The following is a 24,864-nucleotide window of genomic DNA, read 5'->3' as shown; positions in this document are numbered from 1 at the left end:
CTGACATGGGATTCGATCCCGGGTCTCCAGGATCGCGCCCTGGGCCAAAGGCAGGCGCTAAACAGCTGCGCCACCCAGGGATCCCACTAGACATCATTCTATTATCGTCTCTGTACCCAGGGCAGTGGTGTAGCCTGCGACATTTAATATAAGCCAAGATCTGCACTTAAGAAGCTTTTCCTGGTGCCACGCTGGGTGAGCTGAGATGACCAGAGGATACAAGAGGACACACTGAATCCTAGTAAGAGGCATTCCATTTTTAGGTATACATCACCATTTGGTCCCTACATAGGGAATTACCGTTGGTAATTTTTCCTATGGACATTTTAATGAAACACCGAAGCAGAGAAAAATAGTACACTACAATGAACTCCTGTATACTCAACAAAACCCAGCTTCAACTACTGCCATCTTTCTGCTAGGACCTCATCTATTCCTGCCTACTTGTTGGGGGATGTGGATGGGGTGGGGAAGGTAACACTGAAGCAAACCCTAGTCAGACTACTTCATCTGTAAATATTTCAATATGGAACTCTAAAAGATAAAAATAACTTGTTAACCACAATACTACTATCATTCCAATGCAATTAATACTTTAACAGAGGTCTCTTAAACCTCTGAATTTTTAAGAGTTTCTCCTTCTTCTCCACTATGGGGCGTGCATTTGTTATAGAAACAGTCATCTTTTCTGTAAAAGTTCCTGTGTTCTGGATTTTGCCATCTTCCTTCATGGTGACATGTCCTGCTACCTTACATACTGCCCATCCTCGCAGACAGATCCATGGCTTGATGAGATAGATTCAAGTTCAGTTTTTCTGGCAAGAGTACTTCATTGGTGGGGACCAGGGGCACTTATCACTTCCACATGAACCTTTCACCTAATGGTTTTAGAAACCATGGATGCTTGTTATTGAGGCTTGTTAAATCAAGCGGGCAGCAAAATGTCAAGTGTGTGATTCCATTATTCTTCTTGCATTTATTAGAAGGGACTATTCTAAGGAATTTTAAAAACAACTTATTTAGATTTCCTGAAATACAGTCTGTACAAGAGAGGTGAAATGTGTGACTGATTCCTAATTAATTTATTTTCAGAATACATTAGTGCTCTAGCAACCTCCAAAGGTAGCCAAAAAGTTTTAATTATCGTTATGGTCTCACTGACAGATACTTGGTATGCTTCATCTGGCTTCAGTCACTCTTCTTGATGTTCAAAATGTTCCTGCCCCATTTGGTGGGAGCCTCCTCAAGTTCTGGTGCTGTGACATTACCCATTCGTGGATACCTCTATTACCCTCTGGCATAGGAGGTCCCAGGCTTATCTTCTGTACTTCCTTTCACAGAGTTGGAATCACCCATTTCGCAAAGGAGACCTGGCACTTTTTCATGGGAAATGTTAATTTTCAGATCAGAATCTGGGCACCAGGAGTTCATTACTAGTGGGTTATTGCTGCTTCTACTATGCCTTTTTTTAAAAAAAAAGATTTATTCATGAAAGACACAGAGGAGAAAGAGAGAGGCAGAGACACAGGCAGAGGGAGAAGCAGGCTCCATGCAGGGAGCCCGATGTGGGACTCAAACCCGGGTGTCCAGGATCCACCCTGGGCTGAAGGCGGTGCTAAACTGCTGAGCCACCCAGGGATTCCCTACTATTTTCAACAGGCTTGGAAAAAAACATTTTTAGGGGGGGAAAAATCTTGAGTTCATACTAATAATTCCAAAGTAAAGATTGCAGTTATTAACTTGGCTTTTTTGGGCTTACTTTTTTTTTTTTTCTTTCTATTTATTTTTTACTTCTTTTTATTCTTAAAATCTTTGTTCCAAACTATATTAACTTACTTGCTTTATCATACTAGCCCGATAATCTCACAAACAAAGCCCACTGAATACAATGAGATATCTTTGTGGGTTTTTGTCCTGAGGATACACATTGAAAATATCAGGTTTGGGATGCCCGGGTGGCTCAGCGGTTGAGCATCTGCCTTTGGCACAAGGTGTGATCCCGGAGTTCCAGGATCGAGTCCCATATCAGGCTCCTCACATGGAGCCTGCTTCTCCTGTCTCTGCTTCTCACTGTGTCTCTGATGAATAAGTAAATAAGTTCTTAAAAAAAAAAAAAAAAAAAGAAGAAAGAAAGAAAGTATCAGGTTCAAAGTAATTTGAAATAATTCTTCCCCATGTGGTTTTGGCAGCTTTTTAAAATATTTGGTTTAGATTTGTGAGCTATACGATTTTTAATATAATTTTTTAACTACAGAAAACATTCATTTTGAAGGCAAACTTCAAAGAGGTCTACTTCCGCCCTAATTTCCTCTTACATGTAATTATTTTTATTAATGATTTTCCATGGTTTCTTTTTTTTTTTTTTTTTAAGATTTTATTTATTTATTCATGCATAGACACAGAGAGAGAGCGCCAAAGGCACAGGCAGAGGGAGAAGCAGGCTCCATGCAAGAAGCCTGATGTGGGACTTGATCCCCGGACTCCAGGATCAGGCCCTGGGCTGAAGGCAGGCACTAAACCACTGAGCCACCCAGGGATCCCCCCATGGTTTCTTTTTAAAAGTATACAATGCATACTACTCACACATAAACACACTAAATGCAGCACATCGTATACGCGTTTCTGTCCCTTTTTTATTTGATCCTATCTTAGAGCATCTGGGAATAAAGACCTTGCATTCCTTTTTAGTGGCTATATAGCATTCCAGTGTGCACGTACACTAGACACCTACTGATGGACATTTGGATTGTCTCCTCCTTTTGCAGTTATAACCAGGGCTTTAATGCAGAGTCTTGTATACATGCCATTTCCTATTTTGACAAGTGGAGCTTTGAGGCAGAGTCACAGAAGTAGGACTGCGAGGTCAAAATAAATGCACACGTAATTTTGCTAGATATGATCAAATACTCCTCCATAAGCTGCCACATTGTCATGACCAGCAGTATACAAAAGTAAGGACGCAGAATCTTACATGCTCAAACACAAGCAAACTGAAAATTCATACAAATAAAATTAAACCATTACAAGTCCCTTTCTTACTATGAAACGATTTTATTTGAAGAACCAAAAAAGGGGAAAGGACTCCTTAAACAGTGTGAGTGGCACAGGAGTAGAGAAACGCAAAGAAAAAGCCCTGGAGCTAAGTGATGAAGCATCTAAGGACAAAGTGTGACGTGGAATACAGCCAACGAAATATTCCTGGAATGCAAAAAACAAACTATGGAAAAATGTGAAATGTGATCACCCAAAAAACTATTCAGGAGTGGGCAAAAGACGAATTCTTATCTTACAGCTCTCTAATGGACCATCCAGGCATTAAAAATTAAGTATACTAGGGCTATATAATGTGTAAAAAAGAATTCAGTCATATTAAGTGAATATAAGCAGATTCCAAATACAAATAAATGTATGATAATCACTAGTTGAAAACACGAATAATAAAACAACAGTAAACCACTAACCAATAACAGGAAAAAAATTCTGAAAGAAAACAAATATACTCTAACAGAAGCGGTTTTGGGTGGTAAAACTGGATAAAGTTTCTTCTCTTTTTTCATTTCATTTCATTTTATATTTTTTTATCTGAGAGAGAGCACAAGCAGGAGGAATAGCAGAGGGAGAGGGAGAAGCAGACTCCCCGCTGAGCAGGGAGCCCTACAACAAAGGGCACCATCCCACCATCCTGGGATGGACCCTGGGATTCTGACCTGAGCCAAAGGCAGATGCTTAACTGGCTGAGTCACCTGGGTGCCCCAAGCTTCCTTCTTAATTATTTAATAGGACTGATATTTTCTACATACATAAGAAAGCCAAAAAAAAGGGAGAGAGTAGAAGATGTTTGAACTATATCAAGTAATTACCTTGGCATGCAATGCTGCTTTCTAGAAGATAACTATGGTTCTTGAACTTTCCGGTTTCATTTTAACCTGCCTTTGAAACTTCGTGTCATACTAAAGTATTTGCTCAATTATCATACAGACTGTGGAACAGCCTCAATCTCTTACTTAGCTGTTCAGAAAGAACAGACTGTGATACTTCAAAGCGTTGTAAACAGCAGTTTTCAAATCCCAGGTTCCCACTGACATGCTCTGTGACCCTGAGCAAGTTACTTCTCTGTGAACTGAGGATACCAGCAGCTACCTTCAAGGCTGTCCTAAGAATTAAACAGGAAAGCAGGTTGAGTTCCTATCACGGTAATTACCAGATAATTGGTAGCCACTATTTTATTATTACTATTTTTTATCCGTATTAAGAAGCTAGACAAGGGGATGCCTGGGTGGCTCAGTGGTTGAGCAACTGCCTTCAGCTTGGGTTGTGATCCCAGGGTCCTGGGATCAAGTCCTGCATCGGGCTTCCCACAGGGAGTGTGCTTCTCTCTGCCTGTGTCTCTGCCTCTCTCTGTGTCTGTTATGAATAAATAAACAAAATCTTTAAAAAACAAATAAAGCTAGACAAGAAATGAAATATAAAGAAAAAATGATGATATAATGCCATTACTCATTTATGCACACAAACGTGGGAATTATAAGTAAACAATGCAAACACCTTGAATTGATATGTTAAAGACTTTTGAAAACACATTATACAAATTTCTTTCCCATTTTTATTGGGGCACAAAGGAATTCAATACTGCCTATTATCCCAGAAATGTAGGACTGGAAGGAACAGAAAGAAAATATAACCTCAACTCTGTGAGTTGAAACTGAATTCATGTATCTGTCCATAGTCTCTGCTGCTTCTCTATGCCTGGCACCGTTGTCACTGTGAGGGAATCTACACCACAGGGAGAGCCACAGTGCCCTGGGACCCCAGGGACATAGCTGAAAGCGTGCTGTAGAAGAGCGGTCATGACCTCACGACCTCATCTAACATGTTTCCCCTAATTCATAGTCTTCGTTTTCTTTTTTGCAAGTCACATTTAAGACACAATTCTGACAGGAACACACAGTGTACCTGGACTCCCACTAGTGACTAAGGGCCCCAAGCCAGGCACCAATAGAAGAGGTTCTCCCGCACTGGCCGAATCTGGCCCCTGGCCTGTTTCTCCAGCCAAGAGTGTGGGTTTTTTTGGTTTGTTTTAACATGTTTAACAAATTGGTGCCAGGGGACAGGGGGCAAGGCAGCCAAGACTGTATGTGGCCCGCAAAGCCTAAAATGTTTCCCATCTAGCCGATCCCTGCCAGAGATGAGCCCTCCTGCCCCGATACCTGTTCTGTTGAGCCTGGCCATGTTCATCATCGCCTCCTGGTACGCCAACTCTACATCTTCTTGGGTGACCACTAGCTTGATCTTATTCCATTTTTCAGGCTAGTAACAGGAACAGAGATTAGGAGGAAAAGAGGGGGAAAAATGTGATTCATCTTCTAACCACTCAAAGAAAAAGAGCGTATTTTGGGGGGAGGGGTCATCTTCTGGGGGTTTCATTGATCTAATTTTGTACATAAAGTGAAGTTTTCTAACTTTCTCTTCCTGTGACTAATGTTTCAGGTGCCTCGTTAGACGCTGAACCATGCAATTTTTCTATTTTCAACCCCCCCTCTTCTGCGGTCCTGGCCACATACTACAGTTTCCTGGCCATGTAAACCCAGCAGGACGCAGGGCCGCAGCGTGCATGCAGTGAGGCTTCTCCCCACCTCCCCACCGCGGGGCACAGATCACACTGTCCTATGCTCTCATCTCCCCTCACAAGCTGAGGCTTGCATTTTCACACAATTATACTTTTACTTTTCTGCACTGAGCCATCTTGATGGATGTAAACAGTTTGATTGCATGCACCCCGACAGCCCTGGGTGACCAGAGGAGGTCACAAAGGTCAGGTGAAAAGAGGTTTCCCTTTGTCCTCAGTCTGATTTTCAAAGACTGTAGCATCACGATATGGTCATCCAGGCATTCTTTTTTTTTTTTAAATAATACCCAGTAACCTACCACCCAACGCAGTAACTCAAGTCCATCCATGTGCTTCCCCCTTAACCCACACCTCTCTGTATCTCCCCCAGAGCTAACAACTATTCTGAATTTTATACTCGTCCAACTCCTGCCATACAAGAGAGAATATTCTCATACACACAGATGCCAAAACAATATGCTCTTTGGTTGCTTCTGACCTTTATGAAAGGGTCTTATGCTGTTAGGTAATCTTTGTGCCTTGCTTTTTTCAATTCTGAGCATTAAAAAAAAAAAAGAAAAGAAAAGAAAAAGTAAAGGTGGTGTCAGGTTGGGGGTAGGGAGAAGGATCCCAAACCTCTCATCTTGGAGGCTCCTTTGTCAACCTGGCTAGGTTACTCAGACCCTGGCAGTTGCTTAGAGAGCCACTGTGGATTACTAGCCGTGAAGGCCTTGCAATCTGATTTATGGGTGAGTCTACCTGTTGGGAAATCTCCCCTCATCACCAGATAGAAGGGAAAAATAACTCAAGGATGTGGCTTAGGGATTTTCTCTGCTCTGCTGTAACTTTTTTTTTTTAAGAGTGAGTTTATTCATGAGAGACACAGGCAGAGGGAGAAGCAGGCTGCATGTGGGGAGCCCAATGTGGGACTCGATCCCGGGACCCCAGGATCACACCCTGGGCGGAAGGCAGGTGCTCAACTGCTGGGCCACCCAGGCGTCCCATCTACTCTCTGTATCAAGTAAGATGTATCTGGTTGATAAATAACATAAAGTTGTTACTCCTTTTCGACTGTTTCTCAGTAATGGTGGTTCAGATGACAGTGGCAGAAATTAAAAGCACCAAGATATGTGAGACTAGGCCACAACTGTATTAATTATTGTATTGTTATGGCAAGGAGAAAAACCCTAAATGAAGTGTGATCACAGCTCAGTGATACAGTGACTCAGGATAACTATCTTCATATTCTAGATGCTTTCTCCATGGGATAGATAACAAAATGTTGCAGTTACTAATTAGTTTAAAAAGACAACCAAACAAAACCGCCAAAAACCTAGTGAATAAAAATTTAAAGTGTCAACAACCCTGCCCATATTTATACCCCCAAACACTACACTTTCCATATATTCTATGATTTTTTTTTTTTTTTAGTGATACTTAAGATATGAGCGCTAGAGCACTCAATATGTGGAACCTTGATTTAATAAAAGACAGGGACGCCTGAGTGGCTCAGCGGTTGAGCGCCTCCCTTCGGCCCAGGGAAGGCTTCTGGGGTCCTGGGATCGAGTCCCAGGTCGGGCTCCCCACATGGAGCCTGCTTCTCCCTCTGCCTATGTCTCTGCCTCTCTGTATGCATGTCTCTCGTGAATAAATATTTTTTTTTTTTTTAAAAAAGAAGACAGACAATCTCTCTACAATTTCTGAAGGACATAGCTGATACAACCCTCCCTGGAAGCGGAACTAAAGGGGCTCATTTGTGGAAGACAGAGTGCAGATGTGTAGATGATCTAGATCTGGAATGTGTGCAAACAGGTGCAAGGGGAAGGGCTGACTTCTGGATGAGAAGCAGTGCTTGCTCTGGAGCAGACACATCTTCTCGAGCATGTGTACTCTGGCAGGAGCAGACGGAGATACTCAGCTGACCTGATGTGCAGAGCAAATGCCCTGCTCCCCAAACCCACCAACAAAAAAACTACCAGGGCTCGGAAAACGTGCTATCCCCGTCCACACCCAGTCCCCGGCAGGCAGCGCTTCACTCACAATGTCCAGCCACTGGTGCACAGCCACAGCCACCTGCGTCCCCAGGGGCTTCGTCAGCACCAGCACATCCCCCGGGACTGCATTATCTGGCCTGAAGGAGAGAACAAGGCAGTAGACTCTAGTCAGTGTAATCAGGGATATAAACTCACTCTCAGTAGAACCAGAAAGGCTGGTAAAAATGTATGCACATCTGCAAAACACATTTAAACAAACCACCGCCAGGACAGCAGCAATGCTCAAAGAACTGAAGAGTCTGCCAATTACCTGCAGCCCCCCCCCACCCCAAGCCCCCAAGAATGGAGGAAGAAGCAAATCACTTTGTCTTCAAAGGCAAAAGCCTCCTCGGGCCCTGGCTCAGCCCTGCTCCTGTGTAATTCTCAGGACCCACCCCCCTCTCCATGGCTCTGGGGCAACTGAGGTGGTTCCACCATCCTAGAGGAGGGAGAGACGCGGGGGGACGAGGCTCCAATCTGTGGGTCTAACGTTGTGGTGATTTCAGCAAAGTTCTCAAACTCAAACTGACCAACATTACGTTTCCTACCTGCCACCCAGACAGACTCCCTGGTTGCTATCTGTCTTAAAGATAAAAGGCCAACACTAAAACCACAAAGACCGATCCCTCCCCCCACCATGCCAAATGCTCATACCACATCCTACTAGTTGCTCGTGGGGGTCTTCCCCGCCTGGGGTCAAACTGTCCACCCTGCCACTCCATCCTCCAACACTGACCCACATCGATTACAAAGCCAGGGGACCAGACTTACAATCAGTAACTAGCTCCTCAGCTCATCCTGTGACATTTGTATTCACTACCTTTGAAAAATGTTAATTTGGTAACAGTATGTAGGAAACTGATTTTCCAAAAACTAGACCTGAAAACATAAATGTCTTTTTTTTTTTAAAAAAAGATTTTATTTATTCATTTCATTTGAGAGAGAGAGCATGAGCAGGGGGGAGAGGGGAGCAGCAGGGAGCTCGATGTGGGGCTCTACCCCAGGATCCCCCATTGCCTCCCCCTACCATCGAGTAAGATTTTATGTATGTATTTGAGAGAGAGAGGAGCACACAGAAGGAGAGACAGAAGCAGACTCTCTCCTGAGCAGGGAGCCTGACACGGAGCTCAATCCCAGGACCCTGGCATCATGACCTGAACTGCAGGCAGACGCTTAACCTGTTGAGCCATCCAAGCGCCCCCATAAATGTCTTTGATTCTGACTCAGCCACAACTTAACACCGGTATATTCTTGCACCATCACAGGTCATGTGCCACCCACAAAAATTACCATCAAGTTACATGCAATAAAACTACTGCATTATTTTTAAGTTTATAGGCACTATTTAATGAAATATAACCACCTGTGGAGGCTCATTCATGTTTTACAAACTAAATATACATGCTGTTGTCCAAAAAAAAAAAAAAAAATCTATTGAAGCTTGTTTTATTATTTTCTCCTCTCAAATTTTTGCAACTGCTAAGTTCTTTTTCTACTGAAAAGCTGAAATCTGTGAGGGAGATGGACTCCAGGATCTCTTGTCCTCTGTGTGGAGGTTTGAGAACTACCAACATAAAACATAGGAAAACAAAACTTTCTGATTTAAGTAAAATGCAAGACCTTTAACATGAAAGCTATCAGATAGCACCTCTAAAAGGAGTTCTCTCATCAATTAAAAAATGGGCAAAAGACATATATGAATATATGAAAAATAGGCTCAACTTTATTCACGAAGGAGTAAGGTTTAAAGCCAGCAGGCAGACTGGCAAAGAACAAGAGATCTGTTACCATGCTGTGTTGGTTAGGATGTCCCATTCACTGTTGGCAGAGCCTCCATGAAGGGCAGTCTGGAGAGATCTATCATAATTACTCTACATATATATTTGACTTAGCAATTCTATTTTGAAGAATTTCTTACCAAGAGATACACATACCCACAATGATCTATGTATGTAGTTACACATTAAAGCACTATTTGTAATGTCAAAACTATTGAGTAATCTAAATATCAATAATAAATGGACTAAAAATTGGTAAAAGCAGTTGCCTCATCCAGGAAGGAAAACTGGTTATGAGGAATGAGGAAGGGACTCTGCATTGTAGATCTTTCTGTATTTTTTTAATACTGAATCATATGAACACTTTCTGTTAGTACTTATCCACAAAAACAAATTAAACAAACAAACAAAAAATCAGGGGCACCAAAAAAAAAAAAAAAAAAAAAAAAATCAGGGGCACCTGGGTGGCTCAGTCAGTTAAGCATCTCCCTTTGGCTTAGGTCATTATCCCAGGGTTCTGGGATTGGGTCCCGCATCAGGCACCCTGCTCAGCAGGGAGTCTGCTTCTCCCTCTTCCTATACTCACGCTCTCTAAAAAATAAAATCTTAAAAAAAAAAATAAAGGAAAACAAATGGAGTTTCTAGTTCCTTCAGAAAACTGAACATCTTCTTAAGAAGACATCAAACATGTAAAGTTAATAACTTGTATTAAGAGAGAATCTTTCAAAAAAAAAAAAAAAGAGAGAGACTCCCAAAGATCCGGGAAATGGCTGGAAAGTAAAGACACTCATGTTATTACCTACCAGGGAAATGCCAATTTCACACCTTATACCTACTAGGATGGCTATTACCAAACATGAAGATAACAGAACAAGTACTAGCAAGGATGTGGACGCTGCCATTCTACTATGTTGCTGTTTTTTTTTTTTTTTTTTAAAGATTATTTATTTATTCATGAGAGACCAGACCGGGGCGGGGGGGAGGGGGGGGGCAAGCAGAGACACAGGCAGAGGGAGAAAGGGAGAAGCAGGCTCCATGCAGGGAGCCTGACATGGGACTTGATCCTGGGTCTCCAGGATCACAGTCTGGGCTGAAGGCAGCCCAAAACCACTGAGCCACCCAGGTTGCCCATGTTTTTGTTTTTGTTTTTTTTAAGATTTTATTTATCAGAGACACAAAGAGAGAGGGCAGAGGGAGAAGCAGGCTCCTCACAGGACTTGATCCCAGGACCCCAGGATCACACCCTGAGCCAAAGGCAGATGTTCAACCACTGAGCCACCCAGGTGTTCCCAATGCTGCTGTTTCAAATGTAAAAATGGTGCCACTGCTTTGGGAACCAGTGTGATGGTTGCTCAAGATAAAGTTACCACACAACTCGATAATTCTTAGGTATATAACCATGGGAAATGGAATTTAGGTCCACAAAAACTTGCACACATAAGTTCATAGCAGCACCATTTTAATAGGTGGAAACAACCCAAAGGACCATCAACTGTGAACACACAGTGGTCTATCATACCATGAACATCATTTAGCCATAAAATGGCATGAAACACCAACATAAAAAAAAAAAAAAAAAAAAAAAGAAACACCAACATACACTCTAACATGGGGTCTGAAAACAGCACGCTAACTGAACGCCAGACACAAAATACTGATATATCATATGATTGATTCCATGCTCTCTCTCTCTCAAATAAACAAAATACAATAAAATGGGCAAATTCACAAGACAGAAAAGTAGATTAGTGGTTTCCAGAGCATAAGGCAGTGGGTGGGGGAGGGAATTGGGAGTGACTGCTTATAAATACAGGGTTTCTTTTTGAGGCGATCAAAATGTTCTGGAATTGGACAAGGATGATGGAGTGACAGTTGCACAACCTTGTGACTATCAACAGCCAGTGGAGTGTATATTTTAACAAGCTGAATTTCATGGGGGTCCTGGCATAGTCCATTAAGTATCTGACTCTGGTTTTGGCTCAGGTCCTACATCAGGCTCTGCATTCTTTGTGTGTCTGCTTGTCCCTCTCCTTCCCCCCGCAGCCTCCCCGCCTCAAATAAATAAATATTTTATTTTTTAAAGGTTTATTTATTTGAGAGAGAGAGGAGCACACAGAGGGAGAGGGAGAAGCAGACTCCCTGCTGAGCAGGGAGCCTGATGCAGGGCTCAATCCCAGGACCCTGGGGGATCATGACTTGAGCTGAAGGCAGACAACCTACTGAGCCACCCAGGTGCCCCTCAAATAAATAAACATTTTTTTAAAAAGTTGTATTTTATGATGATGTGAAATTGTGTTATATGAATTGTACTTCGGGGGGGGGGGGTGGAAAAACCTCACCTCAAAATTAAAAAACAAACAGGCATAAAGTACTACAAAACGGACCTTAAATATATTATGCTAGTATCATGTGACATGAAAGAAGGCAGAATGGAGCACAGGTAACGTGGAGTGACAGTGAAGGGGATGGGTCTTCGGCTGGGGTGACGAAATGTTCTAAAATCAACTCTGGTGATGGGCATGTAACTCTGTAAAAATACCAAAGACCATTGACGGGATGCGAATTTATATGTCAATAATTCTCTACCAAAAAATTAAGAAGAAAGGGAGAATCAGGCCAGGTGATGTGAAACAAAATCAACTTACATGATGAATTCATTGGGCTGGCAGACAGTAGTAGCCACTCCTCCTAGAACAATCCAGGGGTTTAACACCGTTTGGCCACCAGTCACAGACGTTCCCGCCTCCTCTGCTGCATCTTTAAAACCCTGTATAATTAGGGGCATCACTTTATCCCTCTCCTAGGGTTTAAAAGAACACAAATTAAAAGTCAACATAATTCAGTTCCACACCTAGAGAAAAGAATCTACACTTATAATAATAAAGAATCTACACTTATAAGTGTATATAATAAAGCATTATATACACTTATAATCTACAATCCTTAAAGGGAGTCTTGAGGTTGACAGCCAGGGCAGAGAAAGGAGGAGGAACAGTTTACATTGTAGCCATTTTATCAGAAGCTGGAAGTCGCTCTAGGTTACAATGTGAATGAAACCCAGACAACACAGAACTAAAAACTCGAATATGGCTGGACACCCAAGTGGGCCCTGAATCTGAAAGCCAGCTCTTGAAGTGGTCCTTCAGAATTCTAAGACTAGCTTTGCATGCATCCACATGCCTCCTGCAGAGGCTGTAAGGGACCCAAGACCCAAGCACACTCTGTGGGAGCACAAAAGGGCCGGCGGAAAACTCGTTTCTATGAGGCACAGTGAAACTCTTTCTGAGGCATGAGAACAGATACCTTTCAAAAACAATCTAAGGGGAAATCATCTCTGTCAAACGGCAGGTACCGGCAGCGAGGCCACGGACACTGCTGTGTGAGCACGTGAACACACTGACCCCCCTCCCCACCGCTGCACCGCCTCCAGCAGTGACCGAAGCAGCAGGCAGAGGCAGGCGCCCGCCCTGAATGCCCTAAGTGCCCTGGGCCTGCATCTGTAAGGCTGGGCCTGGACCACGGTGGGCCTGGGGGACGTGCTAGTACTGCGGCCTCGACTTTATTAAAGCAAACCAACATGCCTGTCTTGGCTTCAGTCTACCTGGAAGAGAGGAAGGGAAGCAGGTGGTAGAAACGAAAACAAGAGGCCAGACTCTCTATTTTAATTTATGGACAGCTGCCAAGAAATAAACGGGGAGCCCGACAGAGCAGGAGAGCCACGCAGCCTGGGTGCCTCACGTTACAGATAGGGGACAAAGGGCTACCCAGGCAAGTGATGCCATCAAGACAACAGACTACTTACCCTGTCAGTCATTTTATTACTGATCCCAAGGAGCATCAGCATATTGTCACATTCCGTGACCCCCATGGCGTAGAGGTCACTGAGGACGTTGGCACATGCTATCCTGCCCTGGAAGAGAGGGGAGGGGTGAGAAATGACAACTGGGGGACTTTCCGTGAGGGCCTATAGAGCACCTCCCAGGAGAACTCGGGGACTTTCCAGGGACATGGTCCCCGTTTTGTGTCCTTTTCTTAATCACTAGGCCACTCCTTCCCACTTTCTGACATTCCCATGACCGCCTCTTCTTTTTTGTGCAGAACAAATAATTTCCGTGTTGCTTCCCATTCTAAATACCAGGAGAAGCCCGCAATTCATTTAGATGGGAAATGGGGATTGGGGGCAGATGCTGGGGCGGCAGGCTGGAGCAGATGGGTCTGCAATGGAAAGGTTGGAAAACAAGTGTCCTAAAGCAAACTTGGAAACAGTGACGTATCCTAAACAGACTCTAAAAATATGTTCACCTTGTTGGTTAGAGAGAAGACGTTTTTTATAACATAGGGATGGAGAAATTTTGGTAGTTTCTTTTCAAGGCTATAGAAGATAAACAGGAAAAACATCTTGCTTGAGAAACTAAAAAATAGAAGAGAAAAAACATCCAGGCCTGAAGTCAGACTGTTTTCTAAAGCACATAAAAAGCATGTCCAGTAAACTATTATTTAGTAAAGAACTTTAATTCAATAGAAATATGGTAACAGGGACGCCTGGGTGGCTTAGCAGTTGAGCGTCTGCCTTCAGCTCAGGGCGTGATCCTGGGTCCGGGAATGGAGTCCCACATCAGGCTCCCTTCGAGGAGCCTGCTTATCCCTCTGTCTCTGCCTCTCTCTCTCTCTGTCTCTCATAAACTTAAAAAAAAAAAAAAAAAAGGTAATACAGATTTTTTTAAATCGGAGATATACAAGTTGTCGGGGACCCATGGCTGGCTCAGTGGATGGAGCAAGTGACTCTTGATCTTGAGGTTGTAAGTTCGAGCCCCAGGTTGGGTATCGAGATTATTCAAAAATAAAATCTTAAAACAAAACAAAACAGGGACACCTGGGTAGCTGAGTCTGTTGAGCATCAGACTCTTAATTTCAAGAGTCATCATCATCATCATCAGGTGATGATCTCAGGGTCAAAAGGTAGAGTTCCGTGTTGGGCTCTGTTTGTGCTGGACACAGAGCCTGCTTGAGATTCTCTCTCTCTCTCTCTCCCTCTGCCCTCCCCCAACCCCGATCCAATCAATAAATCAATCAATAAATAAATAAATAAATAAATAAATAATAAATGTAAGTTGTCATTTCTAGACTGCAAAGGAGAAGATAACAAATTGTTCTTCTGACATAAGGATAATCAAGCTCCCAAGTGTGATCATTTCAGCAGCTGGCTCACTGTTCAAGGTTTTTTTTTTTTTTACGACTTCCTAGCAGACTGGCAGTGAGCTCAGAAGCATCAACAGCAGGGGTGACTGGGGTTTGGCAACTTGGAGGTGCCCACCACTGCTTGGGGCTGCAGCGACGTTCTATCCTCTCTGATGCTTTGAAGAGATGCTGGCTAAAGACTGAGCTCTGGAACTAGCCCCCTATGCCCCCGGGTCAGGTGGGGGCCTGGGTGTGGCATGCCTCAGCCTCTCAGGAGTGCTGGTCCTGGGGATGGAACACAGCGAGTGCAGAGGCCAGACGGGTTTCTAGTCAAGTGTATGCCTGTCACTGGCGCCTGAGAAGTGACTTTCCTCCTCCCTGCACATAGCTGTCCCCACGCGTGTAGCTCAAGTCCAGTGCCCTGGCACACACGTCAGCCCATCTCCTAAGAGCAGGATGTCCCCGGTCACTTCGTCAGCTCTTTGTCTGGTAGGGCAGGGAGTTAAAGTCAGGTAGACGATGGGGTTGCTGGTATAACCATGCACTAAGCAAGTGGGAAATAGATTTGGCAGGCCACGATCAGTAGCTAGGAACTAAAATGCAGCAGTTCAAGTACATATTCCACACGGTGGCACCTAACACACTGAGGTGGGTATTGACCAGAATTGGAATAAACCATCCAGAAGTTTTAACTGTGGTTAAGAGGCTGAACTGTATTTCTGGAAGGAAACTTCTAGCATCAGTCCTGCTGCCTGAGATGCAGGCATGTGGAGCTTACCAGTGTCAGAGAACAAACGAAAGAAGACTATAAGCATGTCACAAAAGACATGCTGAGGACACAACAGGTGTTCTCACAGACACACACTCAGATACTAGGGCAGCAGGGGGCTTCCCACGCCTGCCTCAACTGCCTTCCACACACACACGGAACCATACCAAGTATAAGCGGGGCCAGACCCAAAGGCTGCAAGGGCAGTAGTGGGATGGGAACCACTGGCATGTAACAAAAGCCCCAACCCACGAGCAATTCCAGACGTAAACACCCACCAGCGTCAAACTCACCATCATGTAAGGGTCATCAACGATGGGGTAAATGTAATCCGTGGTTTGAACCAAAGAAAGACCGCCATGCCTCAAAGGAATGACGCAAGTATCCATTCCAATGCCTGCAAAGATGAAAGTCATCAGCATCCAAAAATCAAAGGAAAAGCCCTTCATTTCATACCATCCGTGCTCCGGATAGGAACAGTCTTATGCACGACACGTATGGAACACTGCACCCTGCCAATAAACCAATGTGTTTCCTATCAAGAAGCGTAACTGAAATAAACGTGAAACATAACTAGCTTAAGATGGAAAGTGAGAATAAAATTTGTTAGTCATGAAGATTCAACTTCAATATGGTACAGTTTTTAAGCTTTACTGATGCCTCCAATGGAAATTGTTCCTTTGTATTAGCATACCACGTGGCTGACACCACAGAGAATTTCTTTAAAGCTAAGAAAGCAACAACAGAACTTGAGTTGTCTTATCTACAGTTACTTTTCGAGTAGATCTTTAGGCATTATTTTCCCCAACAGAAAATCTTTTTTTTTTTAAGATTTATTTATTTATTTATTTATTTATTTATTTATTTATTTATTTATTTATTTATTTATGATAGACATAGAGAGAGAGAGAGAGAGAGGCAGAGAGACACAGGAGGAGGGAGAAGCAGGCTCCATGCCGGAAGCCCGATGTGGGACGCGATCCCAGGACTCCAGGATTGCGCCGTGGGCCAAAGGCAGGCGCCAAACCGCTGAGCCACCCAGGGATCCCTCCCAACAGAAAATCTATAAAATCTTTTACACATATAAAAAATGTTATAATTACTTCTCTATTTTAGTCAAAAATGAAAACGACAAAGAGAGAGAAGGGGAGGAGGGGGGCTGCCTGGCTGGCTCACTCAGAGGAGTGTGTGACTCTTGATCTCGGGGTTGGGAGTTCAAGCCCCATGTCAGGTATACCTTAAAACAGAAAGAAAGAAAAGAAAAAGACAAAATTGAAACAGGTATTCACCATTTCCAATCAAGCATGTACATACACCGTGGTGCCTACGTGAGCTGTTATATAGGTTCCCAAATGTGTTTAAGAAGAGACTTTAAAATTCCATTCTATTCCTCTTGTGGAAAACTTGTAAATGTCACCTTTATTAACTTACACTATAAAGAGGGAAAATATTTTGCTAAATAAGCCTGTAGGAAATATTTCAATTTACCTTTATTATTATTTTTTTAAAGATTTTATATATTTATTCATGAGAGACACAGAGAGAGAGGCAGAGACACAGGCAGAGGGAGAAGCAGGCTCCATGCAGGGAGCCCAATGTGGGGACTTGAGTCCCGGGTCCTCAGGATCACACCCTGGGCCGAAGGCAGGTGCTAAACCGCTGGGCCACCCAAGGATCCCGGAAATATTTCAATTTATTAAAAATTATTTCTAAATGCTTAGAAATATGGACAACAGATGATCTAATTAGAAATAATTCCCTTTTACTGAGTCCAGTTTAAAAGTAGCCCAAACTAAGCTACTAGAGGCAACATTTCTTTGGGAATCACCTGTAATGTAGTTATTTTCAAATTTAGACTGGCCTAAGTTGAATACTGAGCACTTTCCCTACACTTCTCTCGAAAGGATGCCCTCCAGTCCCCTTATGAGGATTTCAACTTCGCAGCCCAAGAGCTAAAGGCAGAGGAAAAAATCAAGATAAAATACCAAAGGAAATAAGTCAATGGGACCTTCTTAATTCAGAATTCCAAATGCAACAAACAAATCAGTCATATCTGAGTCACAGTGAAATGAATACTTGAGTACCTTTCATAGTCTGCTTGAGTAAAACTGCTATGGTACAACTAGCCTCAGTACCACAACCGCAAAATACCCACTAGAGGCCGAGTCATAGGGGGACCTTATTTTCCCAGCTTTTGATCCATTATTAGTATCACAAAACTAAAAATCGAGTTTAATAAAAAAAAATAATAATCATAAGGGCAGCCCCGGTGGTGCAGCGGTTTAGCGCTGCCTGCTGCCTGGGGTGTGATCCTAGAGTCCCAGGATCGAGTCCCATGTCGGGCTCCCTGCATGGAGCCTGCTTCTCCCTCTGCCTGTATCTCTGCGCCTCTCTCTCTGAATGAATGAATGAATGAATGAATGAATGAATGAATGAATGAATGAATTAGACTTTGCAAAGGCGGGCTTATTTTCTGCTACTAGAGATGGCAAGGGAGGGTCCGGATGGCATGTTTCACAGATTTGTGACAATGGAGCACACTGCCCAGGTTGTGAGTGTTCATGTGCATTAAGTGGAAACACCTGTGATAATTCATCTCAATGACTATATGTGCACACCTCCCAGAAACTTCACCTGAGGGCTGTGTTTGAGCGCTTAAGGGGAAAGAGGGCAAGAACCACAACTTTACTCATACTGAGTCTCTCTAAATTGATAATCCCAACAGGTCATTCTGAGAATGTTACTGTTTGCTTTAGGAAAGAGTTGAAATGTAGTTTTCTTTGGGGTTTTCATGTGTAAACTACAGGACCATGGAAAGAGAGACTGAACATAGTTGCTGAATGTTAGCTTTAAATGTTTCTAATCGGGGCCCCTGGATGGCTCAGGTCATGATCTCAGGATCCTGGGATGGAGCCCCACCATTTATCGCCATCACCTTTGTTCAGCGGGAAGTCTGCTTCTCCCTCTGCCCCTCCTCCCACTCAAGTTCTTACCCTCTCTCACCCTCTCTCCCCCTCTCTCAAACAAAATCTTAAAAAAAAAAAAAAAAAAAGTTTTTACTTTGGTTACTCCTAAATTTGAATTAAATAAATTTCATTTGTGAAGGATTTAGTTTCTATTTATATGTATCAACAGAGCTTTTTAACTGATGACTCGAGCATGTATACCAAAAAGCCAACATTTCATCAGTAATATTTTAAGCAATTATGTGTTTAAGTGGGGTTAAATATATTAGAATTAATTTCACCTGATGCTTAAAAAAAAAGATTAGGACATTTGAAATTACACGTATGGCTCACATGGTATTTCTTTGTGTAGCACCGGTCCACAGTGACTGGGGGGGAGAGGGCAGGGCATATCTGAGATGGGCCACTGGCCTTGAAAAACCAGAGGATCAAGTTGGGAGAGGGACTGTCCAGGGAAAGGGCAGGTGGTAACAGATGAAAATACCACAGGGTGGAGGAAGCCTCAAATACCAGACAGAGCAGTGTATTTAATTACGAGTGGGTGGTGGGAAATTCTGGGTTTTCAGCAAGCCTGAAACCATCAAGAAAAAGAATCCACATGCTCACACTAACCTACCACCACCGCCGGCAGTGATCAATACTTGATAGCTCTTTAGTCCCAGGCAAGAAATACTTAATTCTTTAGTAAGAATACATCTAATAAATCAGTACATTTAACAACTGTCACCATCTTACAATCCAGGAAAGCGGACACTCTTTTAGAAAAATAACTTAAAAACAGACACACTGGCATCCATCTATTATTACGTGTCTGTTTGGGTAAAGATACACGTGGTACATATACATACACAGATCATTTCTGGTACTTCCAAAAAGTAAGTATTGTCATTTCATTTTATAGATTGGGAAACTGTGGCTCAGATTAACACTTGGTGACTGTGCCAGAACATGAATCTAGATCTGATTCCCAAGCAAAGCTTTGGCTATCCAGATGTTACCATTTCTGGACAAGGTTTTCCTACTGTGCTTCCTTTTGCTGGTTAGCTGGGATCCATCCACCCTGGAGAATGCCATGAATGCTCAATTTTGTGAGTGCGCATTTTTCTGGCAAAGGGTCATGGCTTCCAATTACTTCTCAAAAGCCCTAGGAGACTAGGCTTCTTTGCTACAGTGTTCTCATAGCAAGCAACTTTCTCCTGCCTCTGCCCTTGCTGTGGACATCTGTCTCCTCCACCACTGCTAGGCTGTAGCTTATAGCCGCCCCGCTTCTCACTTCAAACATGTTGGACTTAGAAATCAGATGACAGACAGTCTGGTGGTTAGAGGAGTCAGCAAGCATGGATTCCAGGTCCTGCTCACCAAATGACATGGGTTGCTCGGCCTTCCTGAGCATCACGGGGTGGAGGGAAGGAGTGACTGACCTGACTCATTCTCAAAGTGCTTAACAGTGCCTGGCATGCTCAGTAAGGTTGACAGGAAGTTCTAAAAAGGAATTACTACTGTATCCATAAGTTTATTTTTTTTAATTTATGATATATTTTTTTAAAGATTTTATTTATTTGAGAGAGTGACAGAACAAGCATGAACAAGGTGGTGAGGGGATGGGCAGAGGGAGAGGGAGAAGCAGACTCCCCTCTGAGCAGGGAGCTGATGCGGGGCTTGATCCCAGGACCCTGGGATCATGACCTGAGCCGAAGGCAGATGCTTAGCCACCTGAGCCACCCAAGCACCTGATCCATTTTTCCATTTTTTTTTAAAAGATGTTTTTATTTATTTATTCATAGAGACACACACACACGGGGGGGGGGGAGGGGGGCAGCGACACAGGCAGAGGGAGAAGCAGGCTCCATGCAGAGAGCCTGACATGGGACTCGATCCAGGGTCTCCAGGATCACGCCCTAGGCTGCAGGCGGTGTTAAACCGCTGCACCACCGGGGCTGCCCTATCCATAAGTTTTTATTGCCATTTGTTTTTGCCCATTTGGCAGCTTATTTCTCTTGACAAAGTTCTCTGACAGCTTTCTCATTAGTTCTTATTTCTTGACAAGCCAGTATCTAATCCAACTCATTCAGCTGGTATTTCTCCATGCTCCGGCATCAGCTAGATGAGGCTGGTTTGCAAACTGAACTCCTGGGAGTCAGCCCTGCAGACCCTTAGAGTGCATGCAGCTTCCTCTCTCCCAACCAAAGCAGCTCTGCTTTCGTTATTTTTATTTTTTAAAGGTTTTATTTGACAGAGAGAGGGAGCAGCAGGCCCCCCACTGAGCAGAGAGCTGCTGTGGGACTCCAGCCCAGGACCCCGAGATAATGACCTGAGCTGAAGACAGACGCTTAACCGACTTAGCCACCCAGGTGCCCCATCAGCTCTGCTTTTATATTTGCTTTATATATCAGAGAAGGAGTGTCCTGGGTTGTAAGACAGAACTGCACAATAAAATGGTGAAAAATGGATTAAGAAAGCTGATCAGGTCACACAGCAGGACTACCAAACATTCAAATTCCTAGACTACACGCCAAACATTCAAAAGGCAAAGTGATCACCGTCTCATGCCACGTCCTTAATGCACCAAACAAGGAGAGCTAATAAACAGTATCCCGGTAGCCTAGAATTTCTGAGCTCTGTGTTTGGGAAGAGGCAAACCATGAAAGCATCAGGAATTTAGTAAAGAAAAAAAAAAAAAAAAACACTCTCAATTCCAGATGATGTCCCAGGGTCAGGCAGACTTAGTCCAGGCTTCTCCTTCTTCCCCACCCGAGCTCATCAAACAATGCTTATTGCAGAGGAACCTCTGAGCTCCCCCGCAACCCAGTCACTGCCCTCACAGCACCACACAGTGACAGGGAAGCACCACCTCTCCTAAGGCGAAGGAAGAGAATGCAAGCACTTTAAGGAAAATTTTAAGACAGAAATCAAGGAGTTTCTGCTTAATCCTCAGCTAACTACAAAATTCAATTTAGCGAAAAACACTCTTACTGTAATAGAATTGTCTCAGTTGCACACTTACAGTTTAAAAATGGCTAGAGCCCGTTTCTTGATGCTTTCCAAGTACTTCCTCCAAATAAGTTACAATAATCAGATAGTTACTGTGGCTGTGCTCTTTGAATCCTCGTAGAAATGAGCCTTTTTAAAAAAGGCACCATGGGAGGATGGAAATTTGGCTTTTGACTCCTTGACTACAACTGCAGCCAAGATGCTCTTCCTTGGGGAAGTATAAAAGAAATAATGGTTCACATACCAAGCCTTGGCATAACTGCTCCCAGAAACTGCTCATCTTCTTGGAAGTGATTCTCTTGTAAGGATTCCAGCAATTTCTGCAGGACATCTTGGGGCACTTTGCAGCCGGTGCCCTTCAGTTCAGTGAATCTGGTTAGCCGGAAGCTCTTGTCCAATTCATAACTTTCCGGGTTAAAGGACTCCCGCGTAGACATGGTTCTTGGGAACACACACCTCACAGCTGGGCTCCTCCCCTCCCTCTCCTAGCCGGCTGGTTTCTTTACGGATCCACCTAGGTATCACCCAAACACAAAGACATCATTAAAAGAATCCTCACCAGTACTTGCTAAGCCTCAGGTGGATATACAGGACAGTGACAAGTAAGTGTGAAAAGAGCTGAAATCAACCGGACCCCAGGGATCTGGCAGTGATCAGAGGCCACAAAAGTTCCTTACGGTGATGCAAAAGCCGGAACGATCATTTTAAACATGGACTGTACCACCACAGACATCTTCTTCTACAGAAGATCTGACGTCTGTGTTGCTGTCACTGTGGCTCTGAGGGGGACAGGACACCTCCCCTGAAGAAGGTACCATGGGCCAGCTGGCACAAGACACAAGGCCATTTTCAGCAGCAAGTCCCAAAGGTTCTTCTGGCGGCCAGCATTGTGAAAAAACTTCCAGTCACTTCATCTGTCAGCCTAGAAACACTATGGCTTTGAAATTAGAAGTCCCAGCTAAAGGGACTTTTCTGGAAAACCTTTTAATATCTTCTGCTGTCTCAAACAGAAAAATAAAATGCCCACCAGACACTCTGCAACATCAAAAGGATGTTGATGGAAATGCATCTGATGGAATTCTTCATGATGCTCAATTCAACTTTAGAAAAGCAGGTTTTCACTTTGAGCCAAAAGTACAACATGATCCAAAACTAAGGAAGCCTCACTGAACAACACAAGTTGAAAAGTGGAAAGGCTGTTTAACGCAGCAAGGTTAATCCTCTCCAAGACAGCAGTGGAAAGTTCTCTTAATGTTTTAATGCAGTGCTCTTTCCTAGAAAGCAAACATCCCGCCCAACAAACCAGTACACACACATCATTGACAAAATATGCTTGCTCCTGCTCATTACGGTTTCACTGCAGAACTAAAATGAGAAATTAAACTGCACTTAAATCACTAGCAGTCATGGTACTTGATACTGTGGAAGTTTCTAGGGTGAACTCTTCTAAATCCGAAGTCTGGGAGGTTACACCAGAATCTTACATGTGCTCCCAGGGTTTACAAACCTCCAGAATGGTATTTTATTGGGCATAGAATTACAAACACCCCAAGTTTTAGAGTCAGTTTCCCCTATAAAATTTATGATTAAGAACATAATTCCCATTTATAGAGTTTCTGATCTCCTGGGAAAGACATCACTCATTTAAAATAAACCACACACACACACACATGCATGCACACACACACACACACACGCACAATAAACAAATAAAATAAAATAAATCTCACAAAGCCAGACTTTGGGCAGTAATCCAAATCGTCTTTACAAAAAAGCATGTTTGGGGTGAGCAATCATTTTGGCTTGAAACCTACAACCGTGCAGGAGTAAAGCTTCCAACATTTCAAGAAAACAACCTGTCGGAAAGAAGGGTGTCAGGAGAGCAAAGCAAATTACCCAGAGGGGAATTCTGAAGCCATTTTAGAGTTAAGGAAGAGTCCAACAGCACTTTGACTTGGAAGAGTTTGGAACAAAACAGTCCTTTGCTCACAAAACGCCTCGCATTTAACACCGCCTCACTCCTACCAGGGGCGGGGGGGGGGGGGGAATCCAACTCACGAGGCATCCAGTTATTTTCCTACTTCCAACCCTAAACCACCGCCACCCTCCTCCAGAAAGAGGCGGGGAACTTGGGGAAGCTAACTTCCTTTTCAACCTAATTTCTATTTTCCCAGATTTTTAAGAGGGGGAGGAAAAAAAAAAAAGTCTAAAAACACCTTAAGTCAAAAAAATAAATTTAAAATAATAAAAAAAAAGCACTTAGGAGTCATTAAAATACTAAACGGAACGAGGGACACCCATCTCACACACACACACACACACACACCCGAAATCTTGCAAAAGTTAGTTTCTGGAGGGTGAATGTGAGAGACCTGGGGGTCCGGGGGGGGATGCTTGGGGAAAATGGTTATTAATGGCGAGGGGGGGAGTAAGTCTGCATAAGAGGGAGTGCACTGCTAGCCAGAAGCCGCCTGTTGACGCCTTTAAAACAATGATATGAATATTTAAAGGCGGTTAACCCTTTCCTTCTCGGCCACCTGATCCCCCCCCCCCCCCCCGCAAAGGCGGGCGCGCCGGGCGGGCGGAGCTCGGGGAGCCCGGCGCGGGGCCCGGCACCTACCTCCCTGCCCCCGGCCCCCGGCCGCGCGGGCCCCGCACGCGAACAAAGGGCAGCGCTGCAGGCGGGCGCGGGGGCCGAGCGCGGTCCATGCGGCGGGCGCGCGGGGCGGCTCAGGGCGCGGGGGCCGCCCCGGAAGGCGCGCGGGGCCGCGGCTCTTTGTGCGGCGCCGCCGGCCCGGCCATGCCCGCCCTCCCGCTGTCCCGGCGGCGGGATCCCGGCCCGGGGCGCCCAGGGCCAGGCGGCGCCCGCGGGCCGGGGGGGAGGGGGGGGCGGGGAGGGCCCCGAGGTGCCGCGCGCCGCGCCCCGGGCACCGGCCTGGGCTCTCCCGCCGCGCGCGCGGGCCGCCGCGCAAAAATGTCGGCGGGCGAAAAAATTAACCCCTGCGTCGCCGCCGCCGCCCTCCCCCTCCACTCCTCCCCCGCCCTCTGCTCCCTCCCTCCTTCCCCGGCTCCGCGCGCGGCGGCGGCGGCGGCGGCGGCGGCGCGGGCGGTGCTTCTTTTTTAAAGCGGCCCCACCAAGCCCTGGCTCGGCCCCTCTGCAGGCAGCGCTGGGGAGCGCCGGCCGTGCGCGGCTCCCGGCGGGCCCGGGCGGCCCGGAGGGGGATCCGCACGGCCGCCGCGGGCCCGCGGACGAATGTGCCCCTTTAAGCCTGGCGTCGCGCCCCCCCTCCCCGAGCCGGGCGCTTACCGGTTCGCTTGGCGCCCTCCTCCTCCTCCCGAAAACGGGACTCCGGCGCTCCCACAATGCACCGGGCGCGGCCGGGCTCCCTTAAGCGTCGCCTGAATAAAAATGCCGCTCCCGGCGGCGGCGGCGGCGGCGGCGGCGGCGGCGGCGGCGGCGGGGGGCGGGAGGGCCCGAGGGCCCGGGCCGCGCCTGGGCGCCGCGGGGGCTCGGCCTGCCTCGCCGGGCCCCTGCCGGGTACCG

The 24,864-nt window shown here is 45.0% G+C and overlaps 1 protein-coding gene across 4 annotated transcripts in view; it reads right to left on the bottom strand.

Annotated features, from left to right (window-relative positions):
- SEPHS1 (selenophosphate synthetase 1) overlaps window positions 1-24,784 on the bottom strand; it is a 32,908-nt gene extending 8,124 nt beyond the window's left edge. Inside the window, exons 1-7 of one of the 4 annotated variants that reach the window (XM_077897185.1) lie at window positions 24,628-24,784; window positions 21,565-21,834; window positions 15,657-15,760; window positions 13,219-13,326; window positions 12,062-12,216; window positions 7,646-7,736; window positions 5,208-5,307 (exon numbers count right to left, since the gene is read on the bottom strand). In XM_077897185.1, the coding sequence (XP_077753311.1) occupies window positions 5,208-5,307; window positions 7,646-7,736; window positions 12,062-12,216; window positions 13,219-13,326; window positions 15,657-15,760; window positions 21,565-21,757 (751 nt within the window). In that variant the 5' untranslated portion in view covers window positions 21,758-21,834; window positions 24,628-24,784. Of the gene's footprint in view, window positions 1-5,207; window positions 5,308-7,645; window positions 7,737-12,061; window positions 12,217-13,218; window positions 13,327-15,656; window positions 15,761-21,564; window positions 21,835-23,050; window positions 23,182-23,940; window positions 24,087-24,627 lie in introns of those variants that run through there. The other 3 variants (XM_077897182.1, XM_077897183.1, XM_077897184.1) reach the window with 3 other exon arrangements.
- Window positions 24,785-24,864: the final 80 nt, after the last annotated feature.

The sequence above is a fragment of the Canis aureus genome, chromosome 5 (assembly GCF_053574225.1).
Source record: "Canis aureus isolate CA01 chromosome 5, VMU_Caureus_v.1.0, whole genome shotgun sequence".
NCBI classification, from domain to species: domain Eukaryota; kingdom Metazoa; phylum Chordata; class Mammalia; order Carnivora; family Canidae; genus Canis; species Canis aureus.
Note: the sequence above shows the minus strand (reverse complement) of the source record. Positions and strands in the feature narration are given on the sequence as shown.